General features: G+C 43.8%; 1 protein-coding gene across 1 annotated transcript; it reads right to left on the bottom strand.

Annotated features, from left to right (window-relative positions):
• Nucleotides 1-303: 303 nt before the first annotated feature.
• On the bottom strand, nucleotides 304-10,407 carry ANKRD1 (ankyrin repeat domain 1). The gene is made up of 9 exons (XM_066355811.1): nucleotides 10,270-10,407; nucleotides 9,424-9,603; nucleotides 8,075-8,212; nucleotides 7,837-7,944; nucleotides 6,209-6,307; nucleotides 4,556-4,654; nucleotides 4,220-4,318; nucleotides 3,987-4,085; nucleotides 304-826 (listed from the first exon to the last, which is right to left on the bottom strand). The coding sequence occupies exons 1-9, from the start codon at nucleotides 10,294-10,296 to the stop codon at nucleotides 716-718; spliced, it is 960 nt and encodes a 319-aa protein (XP_066211908.1). The 5' UTR covers nucleotides 10,297-10,407; the 3' UTR covers nucleotides 304-715.
• Between the last annotated feature and the right edge of the window lie 13,596 nt (nucleotides 10,408-24,003).

Here is a 24,003-nt window from a genome sequence, read left to right as displayed (position 1 = left end):
GCGCCCGTTTGCTTCTCCACCCCCCCCCTTCCTCTCTGTCTCTCTCTTCCCCTCCCGCAGCCAAGGCTCCATTGGAGCAAAGATGGCCCGGGCGCTGGGGATGGCTCCTTGGCCTCTGCCCCAGGCGCTAGAGTGGCTCTGGTTGCGACAGAGCGACGCCCAGGATGGGCAGAGCATCGCCCCCTGGTGGGCAGAGCATCGCCCCTGGTGGGCAGAGCGTCGCCCCTGGTGGATCCCGGTCGGACGCATGCAGGAGTCTGTCTGACTGTCTCTCCCCGTTTCCAGCTTCATATAAAAAAAAAAAAGAAAAAAAAATTAAAAAGAGTGGGGTGACACTGAAGTATCACTGAGAACGCTGCTCATGAACATGATTTCAGAACTATCTACAGGAGAGCTCTGGAGTGACACAGACTAAGCTTTGCACACCAAACAACTGATCACAAAGGATCCGAGCATCAGTGGAATTGAAGTACTTTTTTAAAATACATAAATAAATAAATAAATAAACAGGAATAAATACAAATAAATAGAGTGAGTTTTGCTAAGGAAGATTTCAATACCTATGTCCCTGTGCTTTCTCAAGATGTTATAAGGTGCAGCTAAGCCACAGGTTGATGAGGAGAAGCTGGACTTGACAGCTAGTGGCGCTCTTCTTTGGGGCCACGCCTTCCAAATGCTGGTGAACGGCAGTGGACGGAAGGCCTGTCGTCGTTTCTCAGAATGCAGCGATGCGAGAGGCTTTGTAGGAGTTCTCCTTGAGGCTGTCAAATATTGCTTTGGTTCCATTCTGCCAGTGTAACACCAGATCCATCGGGGTCTTCCCGGCCTAATTGAAGCAAACAAGAAAACTTGACTTTCAGATGCGAGGCACCTATAAATTCACATCCTTTGTGTGTGTGTTTAATGGTGATGGATGGATGGATGTTATGGAAGTGTTTTATGCTTTCCTCTCTGAGTGGTTGGCATTTTATATTCAGACCAGTCTTTCACTGTTTCTCACAGGAATGCTTTTGGCATTTCAGATTAGCAATGTTTTGTTTTATTTTTTTCCTATGGGACTATTTCAGGTATTAATAAAAATCCCCAGTTTCTATCAATTTGAAAAATAATTCCTTGATTGATAAAAACTGCTAGTAACAGCTGCTTCAACACCTTGGTTTAAATACTCAGGTACTACTCAGTACGATTACTGTTCCAGAGATTTTTCACAGCTAGCTACATTGAACTCTCTCCCAGGAAACTTAATTTTGTGGAGGTGACGTCAGTGACCTGTGTGAATTAAGTAATTTTTGACAACAAAACTTTTTTCCTTTTGAATATGTATCAAGATATTTACAGGAATTAAAATCCTGTCACCACTCAATTCTTGTCTTTAAATATGAGAAATTCTAAATATTTTTATCTCTATTCATTCAGAAATCTGTCTTTAACTCAGAGATTGCAATTTGTCAGCTTTGAGATGCAAATAAGTCTAGGGTCCTGTTTTGTTTTGGCCCAAACAGAGCTTGGGGTTTTTTGTTTGTTTTGTTTTGTTTTTGGGACAGAGACAGAGACAGAGAGGGACAGATAGGGACAGGCAGACAGGACGGGAGAGAGATGAGAAATATCAATTCTTCGTTGTGGTTCCTTAGTTGTTCATCGATTGCCTTCTCATATGTACCTTGACAGGGGGCTACAGCAGACCGAGTGACCCTTGCTTGAGCCAGCGACCTTGGGCTCAAGCTGGTGAGCCTTGCTCAAACCAGATGAGTCTGCGCTCAAGCTGGTGACCTCGAGGTCTCGAATTTGGGTCCTCCACATCCCAGTCCTATGCTCTATCCATTGTGCCACCGCCTAGTCAGGCGAGCGTGGGTTATTTTTTAAGTTGGAATTAATTGTCAACAGTTGGAAAGTAAGAGATTTCCCAGCTGAATTTGTGATCTCTGAAAAAATCAGAAGAGTTGGCAGCATGATACTTGTGGTTCTGCAAAGCCACAATGGACTAGTTTGAGGAAGAGCCTCCACCTTTAAAAGTTATGTACACAGATTACCGCAGCCACCCACTTAAGTTATTTATATGATCTGCCTGGCCCCTATGTATATTGAGTTAGTGGCCCTGGGACATTCACTCTGGAACTTTTCACCTCTATAGCATCTTTCTTGTGAAACACTTATCAGCAGACACGAAGACAGAGGTTTAGACAACAGTACAATAACATATTGTGTGTTATTTCCACTCCCTTTAGGAGTTTGTCCAAAGCTTATTGGTTTTTTTGGGTCAACAACATTAATAGTTCCAGAACCCTCATGCCTGGGTCTAACTGATAAAACGTTGAGATCTATTTGTATAATTTGGGCTATTCCATAAATTTTTTGCGCTCTTCCCTGTAGAAATCTATCTCCTGATTTTCTGGCAACTTATACAAGTCTCCCCAAATCTGCATGCTATTTATCTCTGCTGGTAGTGTCTCACTGCCTGAAGAAAAAAAAAATCATATTTTCTGCAGCTTTGGACATTTTATTGAATCTACTCTTTTTCTGATACTCTATTAAATTTATTAGGTAAGGTGGACCCCAATATCAGGGATGAAGGAATTCTCCTGCTAACACTTTCCCACCCCAAGCAGCAGTCTCTGTTTCCTGCACTTAATCTTTGTTCCTATAACCAAGCCAGTTTTTCTAATGATAAAATATCCTTCTCAGTCTCACAGTAACACAGTCAGGAGAAGAAATTATCCACATTATATGATCGCTGGGATTTTCTTTTCCTTCTTTTTTAAAAGTGTTTCTCCAAAAGCTTTCAAGTTTGGTTTGGTTTGGTTTGGTTTTCAGTAATTTACACCCTTTCTTCTGGGTGATATTTTTAAAGCTTATATTAGATGATGTTTGTCTGGAAATTGAGACCGTGAGAAGTTGGTGACGTTCTCTGCTTACAGATGAAGCTAAATTGATACATACTGTGGAAGGGACTTACATAAGCATTTTCTGGGTCTAAATATAGGAAATTATTTTGAGGGATGTGCAGATAAGTCAAAGTGGAGAATGGATGGAAATTATCTAAAAAATATAGGCAAAAGTGCAGCTGCCACCGGAAGAAAGTGGTGACAGGTCGTGCTGTTGTAAGAAGGGGCGGAGTGCTCAGAATCACTCGGACTAGGTATTGATGAATTTGAGTTCATTGGCTCTTGGCCGCATTGACCACTGGGGAATTTCAGAGCACTCCAGGAGTGGTGGGGGTCTGTATTCCTGTCCAGCTCAGGCCTGGCTCAACCAGGATGGCCAAGGCGGATTGCACTTGTGTTTGTGAAGGTGGACAATCTGACCATCTTTTATTTTCAAGACCAAATTTTAAAAGAATTATTAAATGTGGTATCAGTCACTATGGCTTCTCCCACATCTGACCAGGTGACCGGAGTCCTGGCCAAAGTTAGCTGTGATGAAATGGACAGGGGTACTTAGAACTTTAGAGAAGATCCCTGAAATACTACCATTGTGGGACTATTTTCAAGTGTGAGAAACGTTTTTCTAAATTAGAAATCAGCCCTGGCCGGTTGGCTCAGCGGTAGAGCATCAGCCTGGTGTGCGGGGGACCCGGGTTCGATTCCCGGCCAGGGCACACAGGAGAGGCGCCCATCTACCTCTCCACCCCTCCCCCTCTCCTTCCTCTCTGTCTCTCTCTTCCCCTTCCACAGCCAAGGCTCCATTGGAGCAAAGATGGCCCGGGCGCTGGGGATGGCTCCTTGGCCTCTGCCCCGGGCGCTAGAGTGGCTCTGGTCACAACAGAGCATCGCCCCCTGGTGGGCAGAGCATCGCCCCCTGGTGGGCGTGCCGGGTGGATCCCGGTCGGTCGGGAGCATGCGGGAGTCTGTCTGACTGTCTCTCCCCGTTTCCAGCTTAAGAAAAAATAAATAAATAAATAAATAAATAAATAAATAAATAAATAAATAAATAAATAAATAAATAAATTAGAAATCATGCAAGCCGGGTCCCTTGTTTGGAGCACTTACGCAGTTCTTGATGTTGAGGTTAGCGCCATACATAATCAGGAGCCTGATCATCTTGTAACGGTTCAGCCTGACAGCGTCGTGCAGGGGCGTATCTCCTTCCTAGAGAAGCAGAGCGAACAGGCTAAAGGTGAGCCTGAGGACAAGAAGCGGTCCCGCCAGGGTACCTGGCTTGGGGGGTGATTCCCAAATCAGTGAGGGAAGCTGTAGGAGTGCAACCCTGCCTGGCTACTCACTCGGTCTTTGGCGTTGAGGTCGGCCTCACAGGAGATCAGATGCTCGGCGCACTCATAGTGGCCCGTCCGCACTGCCACGTGCAGCGCTGTGCTGAGCAGCTGGGAAATGGAAGAACTCCGTTGGTTTGCTAGGCCTGAGGACCCGGGTTGTCCCAGACCCGGAGGCATGTGGAGGGGCAGAGTGGCCACTATGGTACCACACACACACAGCATGGGCTCTCAGCGGATGGCGAAGGGGGTGGAGGAGGGAAGCAAGGAGTGGGAAAGAGGACTGGGGAGAGGGAGGAAGAGAGAGGAGGAAGAGGATGGGACGCGGTGCAGGAAGAGGAGAAATACCTTATCCCGGGCGCTGATTTTTGCTCCTTTGTTCAGCAACAGCTTTAAGACATCCACGTTTCCTCCGCGGCTTGCCCAGTGGATGGCTGTGGATTCAAGCTATATTCAGAAGGTAAAAGGACCCGAGTTAATGTAAAGAGGAAGGAGTACTTGGTTTCTAAGGCCCAGGAGCACTGGCTTTGCTAGAGCACCTGGTAGCAATGGTTGATCTCCGTCTAGATTCCCAGTTCCACCTGTTGTAGTTGAAGGCTCTTTGCCAAATGTTTCAGCTAAACTAAATGTGTGTGAATGGGAGTCTGTGCACTCATGTGTGTACATCTGTTGTGTGCATCGGTAAGAGGCTCTTAATCTAATAAGTATTTATTAAGAAGAATAAGAACTACAACTTGTTGAGAATTTCCTTGTGCCAACGTGGTACTGCCCGCTCTAGACATATTGATCTTCCTGGCAACACCATGAGGTAGGTGTTAGATGCTCATTTTGTGGATGAGAAGAATAGTCTCCAAAGGATTCAAGATTCTTCCCCAAGGAAACACAGCTGCTAAATGGCAGACTAGATATTCAAACTCACTTCTGCCTGGGCCTTTGAACTTCGTTTGCCAAATTAATGTATGCTCAAAAGTTCTAGACAAATGTACTTAAAGCTCTGGCATAAAAAGAATAAAAGAAGTCTCTTCCGGAATATTTTAATCTGGACCCACCCCCTCTGCCTGTGTCCTGTTGTTTTTTCTCATCTTTTGTGGGTTCTCTGCTGTCCTTTGCCGGGACCGCCTCCGCGCCCCGACGGTCATCTCGCGTGGTCCTGCACGCGGCACCTGCTCGCAGAGGTCCCCTCTTCACCGCCTTGTCTGGTAGATCCCTGGCCTTTCAAATCCCGCACTCATGAACTTTAGTGTCTTTGTGCAAAGTTGTCTGTTTAATTGGGGGTTTTTGTTTGTTTGTTTTGTTTTTATTTGTTTGTTGTTTTTGGTTAAATATGACCACACATCCTTTGGACTTTTGATATACCTTTCCCACTTTACAATAAAGTCAAATTGAGCTGCTTTTAAGTATAAATAAAGCATTTCCCAGCTCAATTTCTGTTCATAAAATATGCTGCATACTGGTCTTTATAGAAATCACGGTGGTAGAATTGAGGTCTGAATAGCAGCTGTTTTCCATAGATGCAATTCATTCAGTATGCAGTGCAGCCCCCTATCACATCTATGAAGTTGGCATCTACCATATAAGGTGTGCAGCTAGAGAACTCTGATTCATCGCCGGCAGCCAAGGGGCCGTGAGCAGACGGCTGCGTATAATGGAAGAACAGGAATGTTGAAAGGCCAGTGTCGACTGTATTTCTTCTCAGTAATGCTACTGACTTGATAATGACCCAACCCCTGATGAGGATATTGAATTCTTCTCAACAGCTTTCACTTCCTTCTTTACCCTGGAACACTCCTCTCCTTTTCGGTATGTATAAAAAAAATACTTTTCACATGACCTCGTCTCATCTCCCAACTTCTCTTTGTATGGAGAAATAAGCTTTTGCTTAGTTCTCTCAGATCAATTTCCAATCTAATCAGCCCAGTGTTTCATTGTCGATTTTCTCCAGCTTCATACAGTCTACTCATTTTGGCTCATTTCCAAGCAAAAAAAATATATATATTTTACCATATCACGCAATTCGATGTTGGCTCCAGCTTCCAATAACTTCTCCACAATTGCCAAATGTCCTTCCAGGCACGCTCTATGCAGAGCTGTTCGTTTATACTGTCAGAATAGAGATTAAAAGAAAGAGAGGGAGGGAAGGAGAGAAATGCATATTAAAATGTGCATAAATCCTTTCTAGGAAGTATGAATCTGGAGTCTCAGAACCTAATAGAAACTTGAGTGCTTCCTTATGAATTAGAAATGTCCAATCCACTAGAATTGTATAACTAGAACAATTACCCTGCAACTGAGATTTGAACTTCCTGCAATATATATATTTCTAAATGGCTACATCGAGGCGTGTGAACTTAAAGGTTCAAAATGACCTAAATACTGATTTTTTCCTCGCTTGTATTTTGTGCCTTCGTTGATTGTGTAGTATTTGTCATGCAGATCAGACCATTTTCTTGCATCTGGGACTGTTGCTAAGTTAAATATCAAAGAGTGTTCCATTCATTTTAAGAAAATGGAAGACTCATTTTTAGTTCAACTTCAGAAATGATTTCCCATTTCAGTTCGTGGGGGAAAGAATACAAAAAGGATCAGTGATTTCTGCAAAATTGGCTTCATACAAATAGATGAATAGATTTAAAGCTGGAGCAACTATAGGCATTATTTTACTCCAGTGCCCTCTGAACTCCAGTCTCTAGATTCCCTGTCAAGAGCTGATGTGTTTGGGTCCAATCAGAGGTGATGGTAGTAATATATTTCTGCAAAGGTGATTTCTTGGCCTTGCCTTACTAAAAGTCTATCCCAAGGATCTAAGAAGGTAAATATAAGGTCTACCGGAAAGTTCTGTCCGTTTCTATCACAACAAGTTTCGACATGTAAGCACATGTTTATTCGGCGCATGTGTGCCTCTCTATTTTTATCACTTCATGTATACATACTGACGTAGCAAATTAACTAAAACAAAGTTGATTCATGTTAGTCTTATGTGTGAAGCCATAGTGTACCCATGGCTACTGATAAAGTTCATTTATGCCACTGTAATTTTTACGAATTTCAACAAGGAAGAAATGCTACAGAAGCATGTCTGTCACATCCACCATATTCCCCTGGACTTAGCACCCTCCGACTATCACTTGTTTTTGTCCTTACAAAATTTTTTGAAGGGCAAAAAATTCAAAAATGAAGAAGATATCAAACAAGCACTGGTTCAATTTTTCTCATCAAAAGATAAAACATTTTTCAAAAATGGGATATACAAATTGCCCTCATGCTGGCAAGAAGTCATTAATAATAATGGCAATTATATTATTTAATAAAGTTTATTGACGGTAAGAAAAATGTGTATTTTGTTTTTAATTCCAAAAACGGACAGAACTTTCCAGTAGACCTTATACAAAGTGAAAAATCAGCCGGAAGTGTACGAGTGCAAAAACTAAATCAATCCATAACACTAATCTAGCTTTCTTTGGGCAGGGGGCACTCTACTCTCCTATTATGCTGCTGGCATATGTGGCAACAGCTGGGGAAACTCTTTCAGGTGGATTGATTTTTTGGCAGCATATTAGCAAGGCTGCAGGAAAGCATAAGAAACACAAAATTAACGAGCTGGGCTCTGCAGTGCTTTGTATAAGCCTTACCTCATCACAGACATCTGGATTGTTCTTGTCCGACAAGAATTTTTCTATTACTGGCAGTTTATTCTCTAGGGAAGCCTTCAGAAACCGAGGCACATCCACAGGTTCTGTCTAAAGCCAAAATAGGGTGAGAGCTACCGTGAGTCCCAACATTCAATCAAACCTTCCACAGATATGTTTTCCCCTGTAGCATGCATGCCGGATGCGCGATACTATCGATACAAAACCAAAGAGCCCTTACGATGATTTCGGGCTCAGGTTCCTTCACAACCGGAACTTTAGTCTTCCTGTATTTTTTCTTTTTCTTCAGTTGAATGATAACTTCAAGGTCTTCTAAATTTTCAAGCTTTGATCTTTGTTCTAGTTTTTTCTTCTTGAGCTAAAAAAAAAGAAATTAATATTTCAAAATATGTTGGAATTCTACTGACAAGCAGTCTGGCTGTTGTCTAAACGAAATCTGAAAGGTCTGAGATAAGCATGTGAACAGTTGGAGCAAAAAAATAAAATAAAATAAAAATAAATCTTTGATTTTGATTCAGTGATTTCTTATTCAAGTATTCGGGGGTCTGATTTTTTTTTTTTGACTAATTGCTTTCATCGCCACTTCTCTTGCATACAGTATCAGCTTCTCACTAATTGCAGATAGGATCTAGGCTCTAAGTGATGGTTTTTATAATTATTGCCATAAACAAACCCCAGATTTCTGTGGAAATTTTTTTATATTCAAGAATTTTTTAACCCAAGAGAATCCAATAATAAGTGTTAAGCTTTGAAATATTAATGCCAACCTCTTTCAGGCGGTCCATTAAGCAGTGCCCATGGTCCAGGCTGGCCTGGGACTATAGCTCACTCATGCGTGTTTTATCTGCGGTTAGCAAGTAATGAAAACTCACCCACAGCACACAGATCTTATCAACCTAGACAGTGGATGCCATTAAACAATGATCCATGGACCACAAACCACATTATTGAGAAAAAGAGATCTCCCTTAGTTGGGATTAAATAGATGCCACGTGACATCAGAAATTCACTGGACATGTTTCTCTTTCCAAGTCTTTCAGTCAGAATGTGGTCAAAGAACATTCAAGCATTGATTCAGACTCTGAAGATCATAATCTTGCCCGAGAATTCTTTTTCACACCTGTCCCTTAGAAGTTGCCTCTTTGTGGGTTTAAGTGTGGTGAAGAAACATATTTGTAACAGTGGCATTTATTTTGTTCCTCTCTCTGCTTCTTCGTGCGTGGCATCTCCTTTCCCTACCCATCCTCAAACGCCCACTAGTGCAGTGGTCCCCAACCCCTGGGGCCGCGGACCAGTACCGGTCCGCAGAGAAAGAATAAATAACTTACATTATTTCCGTTTTATTTATATTTAAGTCTGAATGATGTTTTATTTTTTTTAAAATGACCAGATTCCCTCTGTTACATCCATCTAAGACTCACTCTTGACGCTTGTCTCGGTCACGTGATACATTTATCTGTCCCACCTTAAAGGCCGGTCAGTAAAAATATTTTCTGACATTAAACCGGTCCGTGGCCCAAATAAAGGTTGGGGACCACTGCCCTAGTGGCTTCCATGGAAGGTTCTTACCTCTGCCTGTCTTTGTTTCTCTATTTCCCACCACTGCTCCCCAAGGCTCAGGGAGTGGGCTGGGAGTGTCTTCAGGTCCTCCTGCTTCTCCAATGTAACAGCAGCCTCGTACTCGCCATCTGTGAAGTCCGCAGGAAGGAACTCCCTCGTGTCCCCGCCGCCATTCTTCTTCCCCGTGACCTACATGGGAAGAAGATGGAAAGAAAGGTCTGAAGTCGTGGGGCAGGGGCTGGGGCCGCCCTCGACAGAGGATGCTGAGGAGGCCCGGTCCTCCCTGGTGATGGTCCCTCTGCGCAGCTGTCCGGTCTCAGCTGTGACGCATTGCTGCAGCGTCCCAGGATTACTTCCAGGTGCTCGCCTGCTTAGTTAAATCAAGGTTTAGGTTAGACCGATATGTTCAGATCCACTTTTAATCTGCTTAATTACATTTCTCCTAGGAAAATCACAACACACACACACACACACACACACCCCAATTATATAAAATTCTTTCATTTTAGGTATTTTTGATAACTCTTGGCCTTGAGCTGTAAATCTTCCAGACAAGTTTCTTGCAATAGAACTTCCCCCCTAAAGCATTTTGTTACTGACATGTAGTTCTACACTTCAGCAATACAACAACAACAACAAAAAAGAGATAATAAATAGGAAATATGTAGATGATTCACTGCTGCCAGCTCCGCTTACAATTTCACTCATATCATCACATAAATTCAACCATTTTCCATATACAACATTTTTAGAGTACCTGTACATTATGTCTGAAAGAAAAAACAATTTCCGTTTTTAAATTAAAACCAAGACTGAACCAGCTTTCATTGCATAAAAATAATGTATCTTACGTACCAATTCTTCTACTTTCAGCATCATCATGTTGGCCCGAAGTTCGTCTGTATGTTTTTCTCTCCGTGGAATGAATCCCTTCTGTGGGCCCTGCTGAGCTCCGCCACACCAGTCAGCTTATATAGCTGGAGCCGGGTGAGATAATCTTCCAACCTGGGAACCCGAGTAACACCCCCGCCCCCACCCCTGGCCAACTCAGAGGCAGGTGAATTTTCATTCCAGACGCAGCGTCTGGGAAGCAGAAGAGGGAGGGGGATGACAAGTAACCCCCCTGAAAATGTGAATCAAGAAGAAATGTGAGAGGGCCGTTCCTTTGGCAGTGACCACAGCGCTCAGCAATGCAAGTCATCCTATTTATCGGGAAGCCAGGGGACAGCTGCCTGCTGATATTGCACCACGACACTGCTCTTTTCCCTTCTTTGTCAGCTTTCATATGACTAACTCTATCAAGAAAATGTAAATACCCTGCATATCACACTCCCAATAATATCTTTCTGATAAGCAGACTTATCAGCTCTTCTCTTGTGCGGAAGTGGGGCCTCAGGACATCCTATTCCCATGGGTCAACAGCCTGAGAGGAAAGGATCATGTTTGGAACTCTCCAGAGTGATGTCGGGGCCTAAAAAGGCCCCGTGACAGGCCATCTTACCATCATTATAAGAAACTGAAAGCATTCAGTAATGCGCTGTTGTTGTATGGCGTCACTGGCTGTAATTAGTGTATGACATACTTACTGTCTTCTAAAACAGCATACTTTACTGGAGCAATTTTTATTCAAAAAGGATCCAAATGGTCCCAAGATAGATTATGTGAGACCCGTAATTAGCAACAGTATGACCTTGATTAGGTCATAGAACCCAAGTTCTCAGACGCTAGTTTAAAAGACACCTGTGGGAGCTTATCAGAAATGCAGATCCCTGGGCCCCTCTTCAGAGCATTCTGAGTATGTGGTGGGTCCCAGGAATCTGTATCCCTTATGGCATCGTAATTCTGACACATCGAGGTCTGAGATGCACTGTCCAAGAAGCCGACTTGCTTTGGGCAGGAGTGAAAAAAATCTGTTTCAAGGTTCTCATCTCCAAGGTGTTAAATTATGTAACAATATTTAGGTCTCTTTATGGTCCAAGGAGAAATGGGTTACTATCTTCAAAGCCATTTAAAGCCTTTTTTTGTTTTTGTTTTTGTTTTTTCAGTAAAAGGAAGAGGGTAAGGAAGTATCAATGAGGAATTTTTTTTTTGTTTTGTTTTTGTTTTTTTTTACAGAGGCAGAGATAGACAGGGACAGACAGACAGGAACGGAGAGAGATGAGAAGCATCAATCATCAGTTTCTCGTTGTGCGTTGGGACTTCTTAGTTGTTCATTGATTGCTTTCTCACATGTGCCTTGACCGAGGGCCTTCAGCAGACCGAGTAACCCCCTGCTGGAGCCAGCGACCTTGGGTCCAAGCTGGTGAGCTCTTTGCTCAATTCAGATGAGCCCACGCTCAAGCTGGCGACCTCGGGGTCTCGAACCTGGGTCCTTCCGCATCCCAGTCCGACGCTCTATCCACTGCGCCACCACCTGGTCAGGCTCAATGAGGAAGTTTTGATTAGGATATTGTATTGACCTTTCTATGTGTACGCTAAGCTCCTTCAAACTTACCCACTCAACAAATGGGGCTGCTATTCTCTCCTGCCCTCTTATACTAATTTGCCCGTGGATGGTTTCTCTGGAACTTTCTGAATGAGACATTAACTCCCAAAATCAAATACTAGCCAAGAGGGATCCTCTCAGTAACTCTTGTGTCTGTTCTGGTCTCCTAATATTCTCTTCTAAAAGCGATTTTATGTAAAGAAAACTTCCTGGTGATTTTTTTGAGATGGAGACAGCTATTTCCGTGTTCATTTGTCTCTTTAAGAAAGAAGAGGCCGTTTGAGCTTTTCCTACTCCTTCTTATGCCTTTTTGTTCCAGGTTAGACCCAAGCTGAGGGGAGTGTTAGGAGACATTCTGGGGGAAGGGTTATGGGTTGTTTATGAGTCTGGAATATGGAATCCCAGAGCTATTAGCGCCCCCAACGTTAGAGCATAACCAATGCTTTTGTTTTACAGGAGGGATGCCGAGGCACAGAGACATGAAGTAACTTGCTGTAGATGCACAGCTAATTGGTGGACTCTAGGTTTAAGAGTTTTGATTCCACCCAACAGAAGCAGAGACTCATTGAGCTCAGAGCAGGATTTCTATGACAGTTCACACCTAGACCCACTTAGGGCCCAACCAAAATGGTTAAAAGGCTCTTCAGTGTTCAAATCACCTGAAAGAATGGAGATAAAAGTTGGTAGGATGGCTCATCACGCCCATTCCTTCCTCTAGTTATTTAATTATCCCCTAGATCCTGGCTGGTTCTGTACGGAAGGCTCCAGGAAACCTTGAAGCAAACTTTGCAGAGGATGACACTTGAGGAAGTGTTGACTGAATGGGCTGAACTTTAAAAAAGGAGCAAGCTGGGCAGATGCTCAAATATCCTCAGGGCCAGCAAAATCACGGCTGGGTCCTCCTTCTCCTGTGTTGATATATTTTGTCATAAAACACAAGGGGATTTGCTTTTCAGAAAAAAGATTCCCAATATATTTAGCTCCCTAACAACACATAAGGCAAAACTGAATTTTCAAATCGTTAGTCATAAAAATTGAAAACAAAACTTGTCAACTCGAGGAGAGTTCTCTGTCACTTGTTTTTAAGGAGCTTCCTTCCTGTAAAAGTGCACCTGGCAGGACAAATTCTGAAACTGGCATATTTGGCTTTATTATAGTCTCAGACTAGGCGTAACCTTTTCTTATCAAGATGAGTTACAGCAACAAAGCTCCTAGTTAGTTCTACAATCATTTAGCAACCAGTGCCAACAATCTATGACCATAATGAGCAGGGGACAGTCCCGGAGTTTTGCCAAAGTTAGCACGCAAGCCTTTTCCCAAACTTCACCACAGGATGGATGCATTTCAGCGAGACCAGAATTATGATCTTATTTACAGCTGGAGAAACTGAGAGACGGAAGAGCAGGGTCTAAAGCAACTCACTGCTGTCATCCAGGTTTTGAAAGACATGCCAGATGCCACCTGCATTCATGTGTAATGGCTCAACGCCAAGGACAATCACATCTTACCATATTTTAAGATACTTCTACTCAGACATTTTATTCTTCTTATTATATTTCCTTAACTATATAAGTAACATATAAATTTGTTTTGTTTAAAATTAAAATAGTAGAAGGTTGCTTAATTGCAACCTTACTGAGTGTTGGTCTGCTACTTGATTGCTTTTTTTCACTCAATAATTTGTCTTAGAGATTGCCTCCTACCAGCACAAACAAATCAATCTCTTTATTTTAAATAACTTCATGGATTTATTTCCATGTGTGGATATATTAGGATTACCTATTTCACCACTCTCATATTTATGGACATATAGGCTGTTTTTCAAAACGGTCATTTTTATGTGCTACATTCAAAGGCACTTTATAGTACATAAAGTTTCATTGTTATTAATACTCTTTGTCCTTTGAACACCTTCCTTGATACTAAAAGATAGGAGTTCCAGGCCTGGAGCCAGATTGGGACTTGGAAGACACCTTGTTCCACAGTTGCACTTACAATTGCTCACTTTGTCATCCCTCTTAATAGCCTCCCCAGGCCCAGCTGCTACTCACCTTTCTTGGCTCAGAGAAGTAGCTGACTTTGCCTGACTAGAAATGCAAGTACCCTTCGCGCCAAGCCCTGGTTCAGTTACAGACTCGAAAATGCCAGAGGGAGGTCACAACAGTGAAGCAAACAAGGCTCAAGGTTGTTTCCTCTTCTCCACCAACCAGGAATGGAAGAATCACCTGTAGTTGAAAAGCTAAAAGTTCTGAGCCATTTTGAGCAGGACTGTGGCATCTGCTTTCATCTCTTCTTAAAACACAGAGTCAAAGTTAAAGTCCTCTCTCTTCCCCTGTCCAGGACCTTGTATAGAAGAGGCATGCACACGGCTGGAAGCAACATGGTACAGCTTCTTGTTGTGGTTATCAGTGGCCTCCAACGTTAGGAGCAGGCAAAGGCCATCCGTATCGCTCTTGCCCCCCAGACCTAACGGCAGGTGCCTGTTGCGGTCACTAAGTGTGTCAACTCAGATTCTGCCACACATAAGAGCCCCTGTCAGTCAACAGCCACACACAGCACACGGCTGTTCTGTAGACTCAGTAGAGACAGCCTTCAGTTCATTTAGGCCCTGGATAGTGTCCGGCTTAAAGGTTCACTTCAAAATAAAGGAAATCACATTCTAGCAGCAGATTTCAGGTAATCTTCTAGTCTTCAGATGACAGGACCTTCCATATGTGTCTAACCCAAGGTCTGACACAGTCCTACACTTGCCATGGGTCTAGGACTCCAAAGGGCTAGAACAGTGCCTGACATATCATGGGGCTAAATATTGATATTTAGCTGATGACTGGCAGAAGTCTTGTATTCTTTTCTAGCGCAACACATATCTCAAATTCCCCTTCCAATGACAAAAAAAGTAGCATAAAAATGCTAAGTAACAAAATAACCCTCTGTTACTAATTAGAAGTAAAGATAAAGTGCTGGTGGTAGGCCCACAAATTGACATTTTCTTGGTAGGAGCATGGGCAGCTCATTAGCATCTTTTGGGGCTCCTCAGACATGCATTAGCATTGCCTAGGGCAGTGGCTATCAGGGTTAGGTGTGCCTGAGAATCCCTGAGAATCAGCTACAAAACTTATTAAAGTTACTAATGCCCAGGCTTCACCCAGGGAAATGAAATTAAATCTTTGCTCTCAGGTCCAGATATTGCCTTTTTTTTTTTTTTTTTGTATTTTTCTGAAGCTGGAAACTGGGAGAGACAGTCAGACAGACTCCCGCATGCGCCCCACCGGGATCCACCCGGCACGCCCACCAGGGGCGATGCTCTGCCCACCAGGGGGCGATGCTCTGCCCCTCCGGGGCGTCGCTCTGCCGTGACCAGAGCCACTCTAGCGCCTGGGGCAGAGGCCAAGGAGCCATCCCCAGCGCCCAGGCCATCTTTGCTCCAATGGAGCCGTGGCTGTGGGAGGGGAAGAGAGAGACAGAGAGGAAGGAGGGGGGGGGTGGAGAAGCAAATGGGCGCTTCTCCTATGTGCCCTGGCCGGGAATTGAACCCGGGTCCCCCGCACGCCAGGCCAACGCTCTACCGCTGAGCCAACCGGCCAGGGCCTACATATATGTATTCTTGAAGGTATAGTTGGCAATCAAGCCATCTTTATTCCTGTCTCAGAATTGGTTTTTTTTGTTGTTGTTTGTTTTTTAGCGAAAGAGAGAGACAGACAGACAGGGACAGACAAGCTGGAAAGGAGAGAGATGAGAAACATCAGTTCTTCATTGCAGCTTCTTAGTTGTTCATTGATTGCTTCCTCATATATGCCTTGACCAGCATCCTCCAGCAGAGCGAGTGACCCCTTGCTCAAGCCAGCGACCTTGGACTCAAGTCAGCAACCTTGGGCTCCAAGCCAGTGGCCTTTGGGCTCAAGCCAGCAACCCTGGGGTTATGTCTATGATCCCACACTCAAGCCGGTGACCCTGTACTCAAGCTGGTGAGTCCGTGCTCAAGCCGGCAACCTTGGGGTCTCAAACCTGGGTCCTCAGCATCCCAGGCTGAAGCTCTATCCACTGCACCAGCCTGGTCAAGCCTGTCTCAGAATTTTGATTGTTAAAAGCTTTGCCTTTACTAAGCTTGTGGGAAATACACACTCACACACAATTTACTCATTCAATATTTCCTTGGCTCTATTATGTGTCAGGCGCTTTTTTAGTGCTGGGATACATGGAGAGACAAAGTCCTCTCTGCCCTTGTGGAATTTTCCCATGAAGTGTTAAAGGAAAACCGCATACAACATAACACACTTCTTCCGGGAAGCCGAGGAGGGTCAGGAAAGGCAGCAGTTGTACAGGGAACTGTGAAAAAGGAAGGGTATGGGAAGAGGTATTAGGGAACCTGGCTTTTAACCCTGGCTCTGCCCTGTATCTAGTTGAACAAGTCCCCTCACCGCTTAGTATTTCAAATCTTCAAGTTACCAAAGGACAGCTTTCAAAGAAATGATTCCTGGGGCCCTAACATTTTACTGAGGTCTCAAAGCCACTGGATCAAAAGATAGCAATAAACCTTAATGACTGCAGCATCATACACGGACAGCAGAGTTGATTCTCCAGAGCCTCCAAAGTAGGAAATGGTCCATAAAGCTTTCCCCAGCCCAGTGTATTTCAACCACTTGTAAAAAAAATGCCCCCACTAGATAAATGTAAAAATCGCATACTTTCCATTAGTATGAATGGAAATGTCAAAATCAATTTGGGGACCAAACCAAGTCAAAGCAATGGTAATTTTGAATATGCCTTTCCAAACTTTCCCAGACCTTAGAGATTTTGATAAAGTATCTTCTCCCTTCCCTCCTTTCTGAGAATCTCTGCCCAAATTCTTGCCTTTTCTAGAGTCTGTGTCAAAAAAAAGTAGCAATAAAAGGTCAGAAAGGGCTGTCAGTGACTCTATACTAAAATTCTTATTTCTTCAAAAAAAAAAATGGGTTCTTTTTGAGGCTTCTACACCAATTCTTATAGTTTTACTAAGGCAGAAACTTTACCAATCAACATTTCTGAGACTGTGAGTGGACTGTCTATTACAAATTCGAGAAGAATGGGTGTGTGGGAGAATCAGCTAATGTGAATGCCTAATGATTCTCTCTTCTGATCCTAAACTTTCTGAAAAGCTAAACTTACTTCATGAGATGAAATTTCACTGAATGGACAGTGGGATGATGGAGAGTTTATATTGAAACGGTTTTTTAAAAGGAAGTCTGATTGTCATAGTAACGCTCTGAAAAGATTTCGATGCAACCTTGGAATTACTTCACATCCAATTACACAGGACATCTACTTGGGGTGAGAGGTAAGTGCTTCTGTGACTACAAACATAGAAAGAAAATCCATTTATCCTTTTTAGTCAATTTATTAAAGCAGGAGAGAATTTTTTTTTTTTTGTATTTTTCCGAAGTGAGAAGGGGGGTTGGGGGAAGGCAGACAGACAGACTCCTGCATGTGCCAAATCAGGATCCACCCGGCATGCCCACCAGGGGGCGATGCTCCCCATCTGGGGCATTGCTCCACTGCAATTGGAGCCATTCTAGCGCCTGAGGCGGAGGCCATGGAGCCATCCTCAGTGTCCGGGCCAACTTTGCTCCAATGGAGCCTTGGCTGTGGGTGGGGAAAAGAGAGAGAGAGAAAAAAAGGAGAGGGGGAAGGGTGGAGAAGCAACTGGGTACTTCTCCTATGTGCCCTGGCTGGGAATCAAACCCAGGACTTCCACACACCAGGCTGATGCTCTACCGCTGAGCCAACCGGCCAGAGCTATTTTTAAAACGCAATTTCTGACTTCAAGTAAGGAATATTAGAAAAAAAAATTCTTAGTGTAGTTTGGAGTTTCCTAATAAAAGAGAAAATACTGCAAGAAATCTTAAGTATGAGTTTTTTGGGAGGCATAGAAATTTAGGGCCACTAAAAAACACTGAGGGTCATTGAGTCCATTCTTTGGTCATCAGGAAGGGCCGGACTCAAGCAAGCAGGACCTCTTCTAAAAACCTCCTTTTATAAACATCCCAATGCTTAACATCTCACTGCCACATGGTTTCTCATGGTCTACTAAAAGCTTGGCAGCCTAATCTGTTTGTCTCATTCTAGCTTCAGGAGAGACCATCACCATCCAAGACATTTTTTGAGCACTTTTTTTTTTTTTTTTTCATTTTTCTGAAGCTGGAAACAGGGAGAGACAGTCAGACAGACTCCCGCATGCGCCCGACCGGGATCCACCCGGCACGCCCACCAGGGGTGACGCTCTGCCCACCAGGGGGCGATGCTCTGCCCATCCGGGGCGTTGCCATGTTGCGACCAGAGCCACTCTAGCGCCTGAGGCAGAGGCCACAGAGCCATCCCCAGCGCCCGGGCCATCTTTGCTCCAATGGAGCCTTGGCTGCAGGAGGGGAAGAGAGAGACAGAGAGGAAAGCGCGGCGGAGGGGTGGAGAAGCAAATGGGCGCTTCTCCTGTGTGCCCTGGCCGGGAATCGAACCCCGGTCCTCCGCACACTAGGCCGACGCTCTACCGCTGAGCCAACCGGCCAGGGCCAAGCACTTTTTTTTACAATGAGTCTTGTTAGATCAAGGGTAAAAGCTAGAAGATGAAGTTCTGCCATGGAAATCTTACAGCAGCTACCCCCTTCCATTGGCTCAAAACCATTCTTATAACTAGGTATTGTCAAGCTCTTCAGAACATCAAAGTTTGGAACATAGAAAGGGCTTCAATCTGTCCTGCCCGTCCCCTCATTATATAAATTCATTGGAAGACAACCACTTAGCTGGAGAAGCTAAGTGGTTAAGTCTTCCTATGTCTAGGTCTAATTAAAAGTATCTCAGGACCCTGGCTGGTTGACTCAGTGGTAGAGTATCGGTCCGGATGTATGGAAGTCCCAGGTTCAATTTCTGGTCAGGACACACAGGAGAAGTGACCATATGCTTCTCTACCCCCCCCCCACTTCCCCTTCTCTCTCTCTAGCTCTCTTCCCCTCCCGCAGCCAAGGCTTAATTGGTTCAAGCACATGGCCCCAGGCACTGAGGATGGCTCTGTGGAGCCTCTGCCTCAGGTGCTAAAAATAGCTCAGCTGTGAGCATGGCCCCAGATGGACAGAGCATCAGTCCCAGATGGGTTGCTGGGTAGATCCTGGTTGGGGCGCATGCCGGAGTCTGTGTCTCTATCTCCTTTCCTCTCACTTGGAAAAGAAGAAAAAAACAAGTAAATAAATAAAATATCTCAGTATTTTTTTTCCACAAAGATATGATAGCTGATACCTACTGTTTGACTCCCTTCGAAGTAAATATTCATTTATGTATTTTTAAAAGTGTTTTCCATCTCGCTCCTCCTATAAAGAGTTTTATAGCTCTTTCACTTTAAAACAAAATATGTATAGGTCCCCACTCCTTGAGAAACAGCTGATTCCAGGTTTGGAACAGGGAAGGTACAAGATGAGCTCAGACTATCTCCTGCTAGGTAACAGGCTGGTGCTCAGGGTCCAGTGGGGACTTGCTGAAAGGAACAGCTGTAGGGGTTCATACCACCTAAATTTGGGAGATGTTGAATGTCACAAAGAATAATGATGTTAACTTATAAATGGAAAAAAAAAATCTATTGAGTCCATAATGATAATAAATAAATAATATAAATATATAAAGAAGTAAATAGAGAAAGGGAAAAGGAAAAGTTCTTTACAGAAGAATACCCGATAATTAATGTAGAAAAAAGGATAACATTAGAAAGTCCACTATTGTATAACCCTCCAATGAAGTACCTGAGGTAAGCAAAGACTGTCAGGGAACACTAAAACCGTTTTATGAATATCATTAGGTGTCAGAATTTTCTGATAGTACTAAAGGATCACATAGAGAGTACTTACTAAGTACTCAGGGGCAAAAAGCACCTTTGAGGTGGCAAGACCTGGCAGACACTCCATTCACAAGTGCCAAACTTACTATCAAGAGAAGTGCTAGGACCCAACTCTCAGTATTTTTTAACCTTTCCAATAGATTCTAATTTCCATGCAGAATTGAGAATACCATCTTAGTGTTTACCTTTATATGAATATGTATGTAAACATACATATATATTTCCTTGAAGTTGTAATAAACAATTAAGTGATCTTTATCATGGTTTCAGAAATTTGATTGTCAAAGGCTCTGCCTTACTAAAACTATGGAAAAAATGCATTACATCATAAATATAATTTATTCATTCAACAAATGTTTATGTAGCCTGTTCCTGTGGGACAATTTGACATTATGCATTTCTTGAAGTGTTGCATTAAGAAATCCACACCATTACTTATGCAACATTCTGAACAAAAATGTTGAACCTGAATCCAATCATGGACAACATTCAGACAAATCCAGAATGTTGGATATTTAACAAGACTAGTTGGGTTCTTCAGAAAGACCAATGACTTGAAAAGCCAAACAAAAAAGGAGTGTGGTGGCCCTGGTCGATTGGCTCAGTGGTAGAGCATTGGCCTGGCGTGCAGGAGTCCCGGGTTCGATTCCTGGCTAGGGCACACAGGAGAAGCGCCCATCTGCTTCTCTACCCCTCCCCTTCTCCTTTCTCTCCCCTCTCCTTTCTCTCTGTCTCTCTTCCCCTCCCGCAGCCAAGGCTCCATTGGAGCAAAGTTGGCCCGGGCGCTGAGGATGGCTCTGTGGCCTCTGCCTCAGGTGCTAGAATGGCTCTGGTTGCAACAGAGCAATGCCCCAGATGGGCAGAGCACCCCCCCCCGTGGGTGTGCCGCGTGGATCCCGGTCAGGCGCATGTGGGAGTCTGTCTGACTGCCTCCCCGTTTCCAACTTCAGAAAAAAAAAAAAAAAGGAGTGTGGGATTGTTCTATAAACTAAGGAGCTAGAACAATCAAACAAAATGCATGAACTTTGGTTAGATCCTGTAATTTAAAAAAAAAAGCCATAAAATAGATTTTTGGGACAGTTAAAGAAATTTAAATATAGGCTTATTTAAAACAACATTGATGATAGTTTTCTTATATGTAATAATGATTGGGAGGTAATATAGGAGGGTGTCCTTATTCTAAGGAGATACATTCTAAATTATTTAGGAGTGAAGTAGCATGATACTTGCATTCAAATGGTTCAGCAAAAAAAGTATATGTGTGTGTGCATCCATATATATATTATATATATATGTAATATATATATTACATTGTCTATATATGTGTGGGTATAATAAATATATTACAGAGAGAGAGACAAAGGTGAGAAAAAAAGAGAGTACCACTAAAAATATTAACAATTGAATCTAGGTGAAGAGTATACAGGTATTTATTGTACTATTCCTTCCATTTCTTTAATGTTTCAACTTTTAAAATAAGTAAATAAAAGCCTTTTAGTAAAACAGGAAACCAAGAACTTAGGCTTCATGAAGCAAGGGATGTTTGTCTGTTCCTCTCACTGATGTGTGCCAGCACTTAGAACAGACCCTGGCACATAGTAGGCACTCAGTAAACATATATCTAATAAATAGCAAACAAAACGAAGGAGGCCCCAGCGTGGAGTCCCAGTGGACGGACGGATGGAAGCCCGGGAGCCGGCGAGTCTGCGGGCACCGGCCCCGACAGGCAGTGTTTGCAGCCCCCTCCCCCGCTCAGAGCCACAGGAATGCCCCGGGAGGAGGCTCCCTCGGCAGTGCTCTAGCAGTGCATCCGCTTCTGCTGCTGCCAGTGGGCAGAGGCGAGGGAAGAAGTCCCTCAGCCAGGAGGGCTTAACCCCTAACCTGCCTTCTCGCCACCCACCACGATCTAACTGGAAACGGCAAGATGTTTTCTATGAGAGTATAAAAATGTAGACATCCGTCAGCACACACCCGTTCACCGCAAGGATTCAGGGGCCAACGCGAACGTTTGTTAAACCTCCAAGGTCATGAGATCCAAGAGACCCCGTGCAAATAAATGACGAAATGGAAAGTCTTATAGTAAGGCAAACAGCTGACTTCTTTCTTCATTTTTATTTCTTATAATGCCACCAAAACAATAGGTTGTTTTTAAAAAGTTTTCTAAGATTCTACCGATTGATGACTTATTACTTCATTTCCAAATCATGGGGTTGAAGAAACGCATATATTAAAGAAATGACTGGCATATGAATAAAACAAAAATGCCCCAGGAGCTTGAAGGGAGGAGAGAATCAGGGTAGTGGAAGGGTTTCTTTCTTTCTCTTTTTACTTTCTTTCACCATTTCTTTCATTTCTTTCCTCCCTTCATCATCCTTTCTTTGTTTCTATCCTTCTCTCTCTCTCTCTCTTTCTATCTCTCTCTCTCTCTATCACACACACACACATACACACACTCGCGTGGTAATTGAAAGTAAAGCAAAGCTCAGGTTGAGCTCAGCCTCTACCTCCTGGCCACCTGCTAAGTGGAGCCATGCCATCTTAAAAGTGACTGTTGGAGAAGAAGGTGCAGACCGTTTTAACTAGAAAAGTCCCCCAGGCATGCCATCCGTCTCCTGCAGAGACCTGCAAGAGAGGTGATGTTACTTCTCCGGGTTGGAAGGGGGCTGGCAGCGCTCTCTGAACTGAATTCACGAATAAAGGGAAGAGGCTGTTTGGAAAGACACATTCTTCTGCCAACACAAGCAACTCTTGTGTGGTGGAGGGAAACTGCAACCCCTCCAAGGTCTTTGCTCTCCTTGGGAGCTGGGGCTCTCGGGTTTCACAAAGGAATTTATAGAGCAGACTGACGCCTCTGGGCTTGGACTCAGCTCAGGACTAAGTGGAAGAGCTTGAAGAGGGACAGGCATCCTTCTCGCATTGTGCAGGCTGCGGATTGTTTACCAGGGGGTGAAAAATGTCCTCTCACTGAAAAGGAATGTTTGGCAAGGAAATGACCTCTGGAGGCACAACCCAATTGCTCCCTCGGGAGTCAGTTTGGGTTAGTAACAGATCAGAACCACCAACCTGGACAGATCGTTCTGGGCAGGGCGTGGGAGGGGGCTAGGATTACAGGAGCTTTGTGATGTTTAAAGCAAGCCCTGCCCTCAAAGGACAGCTGGCCTCCTGTCTAGGTAAATTATGGACAGCCAAAGAAGGAAAAGATGGAGGGATGAGGTTAAAAATCATCAACCAATTTTTTTAAATATTCGGTTATTTCATGTAAGAGCTGGTCCTGGGTCCTTTCAAACCCATGTTTAGGAGATACTGAGATGGTGTGGGGTGAGTTGCGCTGATTGTTGACATCTACACTTGGATGAAGGGGAGAGAGATGTCATCCTTCCTTATTTGGTGGCTCTGGAAGCCACATTCCCTCCTCATCTCTCTCCTCCTAAAAGGACCTGGCCCCGGTGAGCAGGGGCCCAGCCATTCCGCAGCCCCCTCCCCCGGAGCAGCCCCCTCCGCGGCAGCTTCCTTATCTCCGAGTCTTCCCTGGAATCCAAGGCCCACCCGCTGTTCCTGCTCCTGCTCCTCCGGATGTGCTTCAATCTGTGGCCTGCACTTGGCTCCTCTTGTGATGACAAGCAGATAACATAGCTCACATGCCTTCTCCTTTCCTGCATACCAGCCAGACCCCGGCTCTGAAAAGGAAACACACCACAAACCACGAGAGGTGGGGTTTTATTTTTATATAGACATTGTTAAGACTGAAATAAGCTTAGAATTGTGGAAAGTGCTTTCCCATAGAGCTTCAGTTTAGTCTCTCAGTCACCCCGGGATTTTAATAGATGAGGAAATTAGCAGGTGCAGAACTTAATTAAATATCCACAGTCACACTGCAAGTGTGTTTGTGTGTGTGTGTGGGGGGGGGGAGGTGTGAATTCAAACCCTAAGCTGAGTCCAAGTCCAGAGCATTGTTACAGTAGTTAAATCCCATCACAACTAAGCGTGACTCTGATGGCAATCATTGTGAAGAAGACTTACCAAGTTCAAACATCATTAACTTCAAGACAAGTAGTATTCTTTCTCCAAGGCATGGTGTCAAAAGGTACACTTCCATTATTCATCAACATCACCATGGTTACATCCATTACTCAGATGCAATTTATGAGAACTTTATATCTAAGAAACCACAAGAAAGTAGGGGACATGTTTGCTGAACATATTAGTAAATGAATTGGTATAAATATGAAATAAAATGTCAGAAATGTGT

Source organism: Saccopteryx leptura, chromosome 13 (assembly GCF_036850995.1).
Source record: "Saccopteryx leptura isolate mSacLep1 chromosome 13, mSacLep1_pri_phased_curated, whole genome shotgun sequence".
Classification (NCBI taxonomy): domain Eukaryota; kingdom Metazoa; phylum Chordata; class Mammalia; order Chiroptera; family Emballonuridae; genus Saccopteryx; species Saccopteryx leptura.
This window is presented reverse-complemented; position numbering and strand designations above follow the sequence as displayed.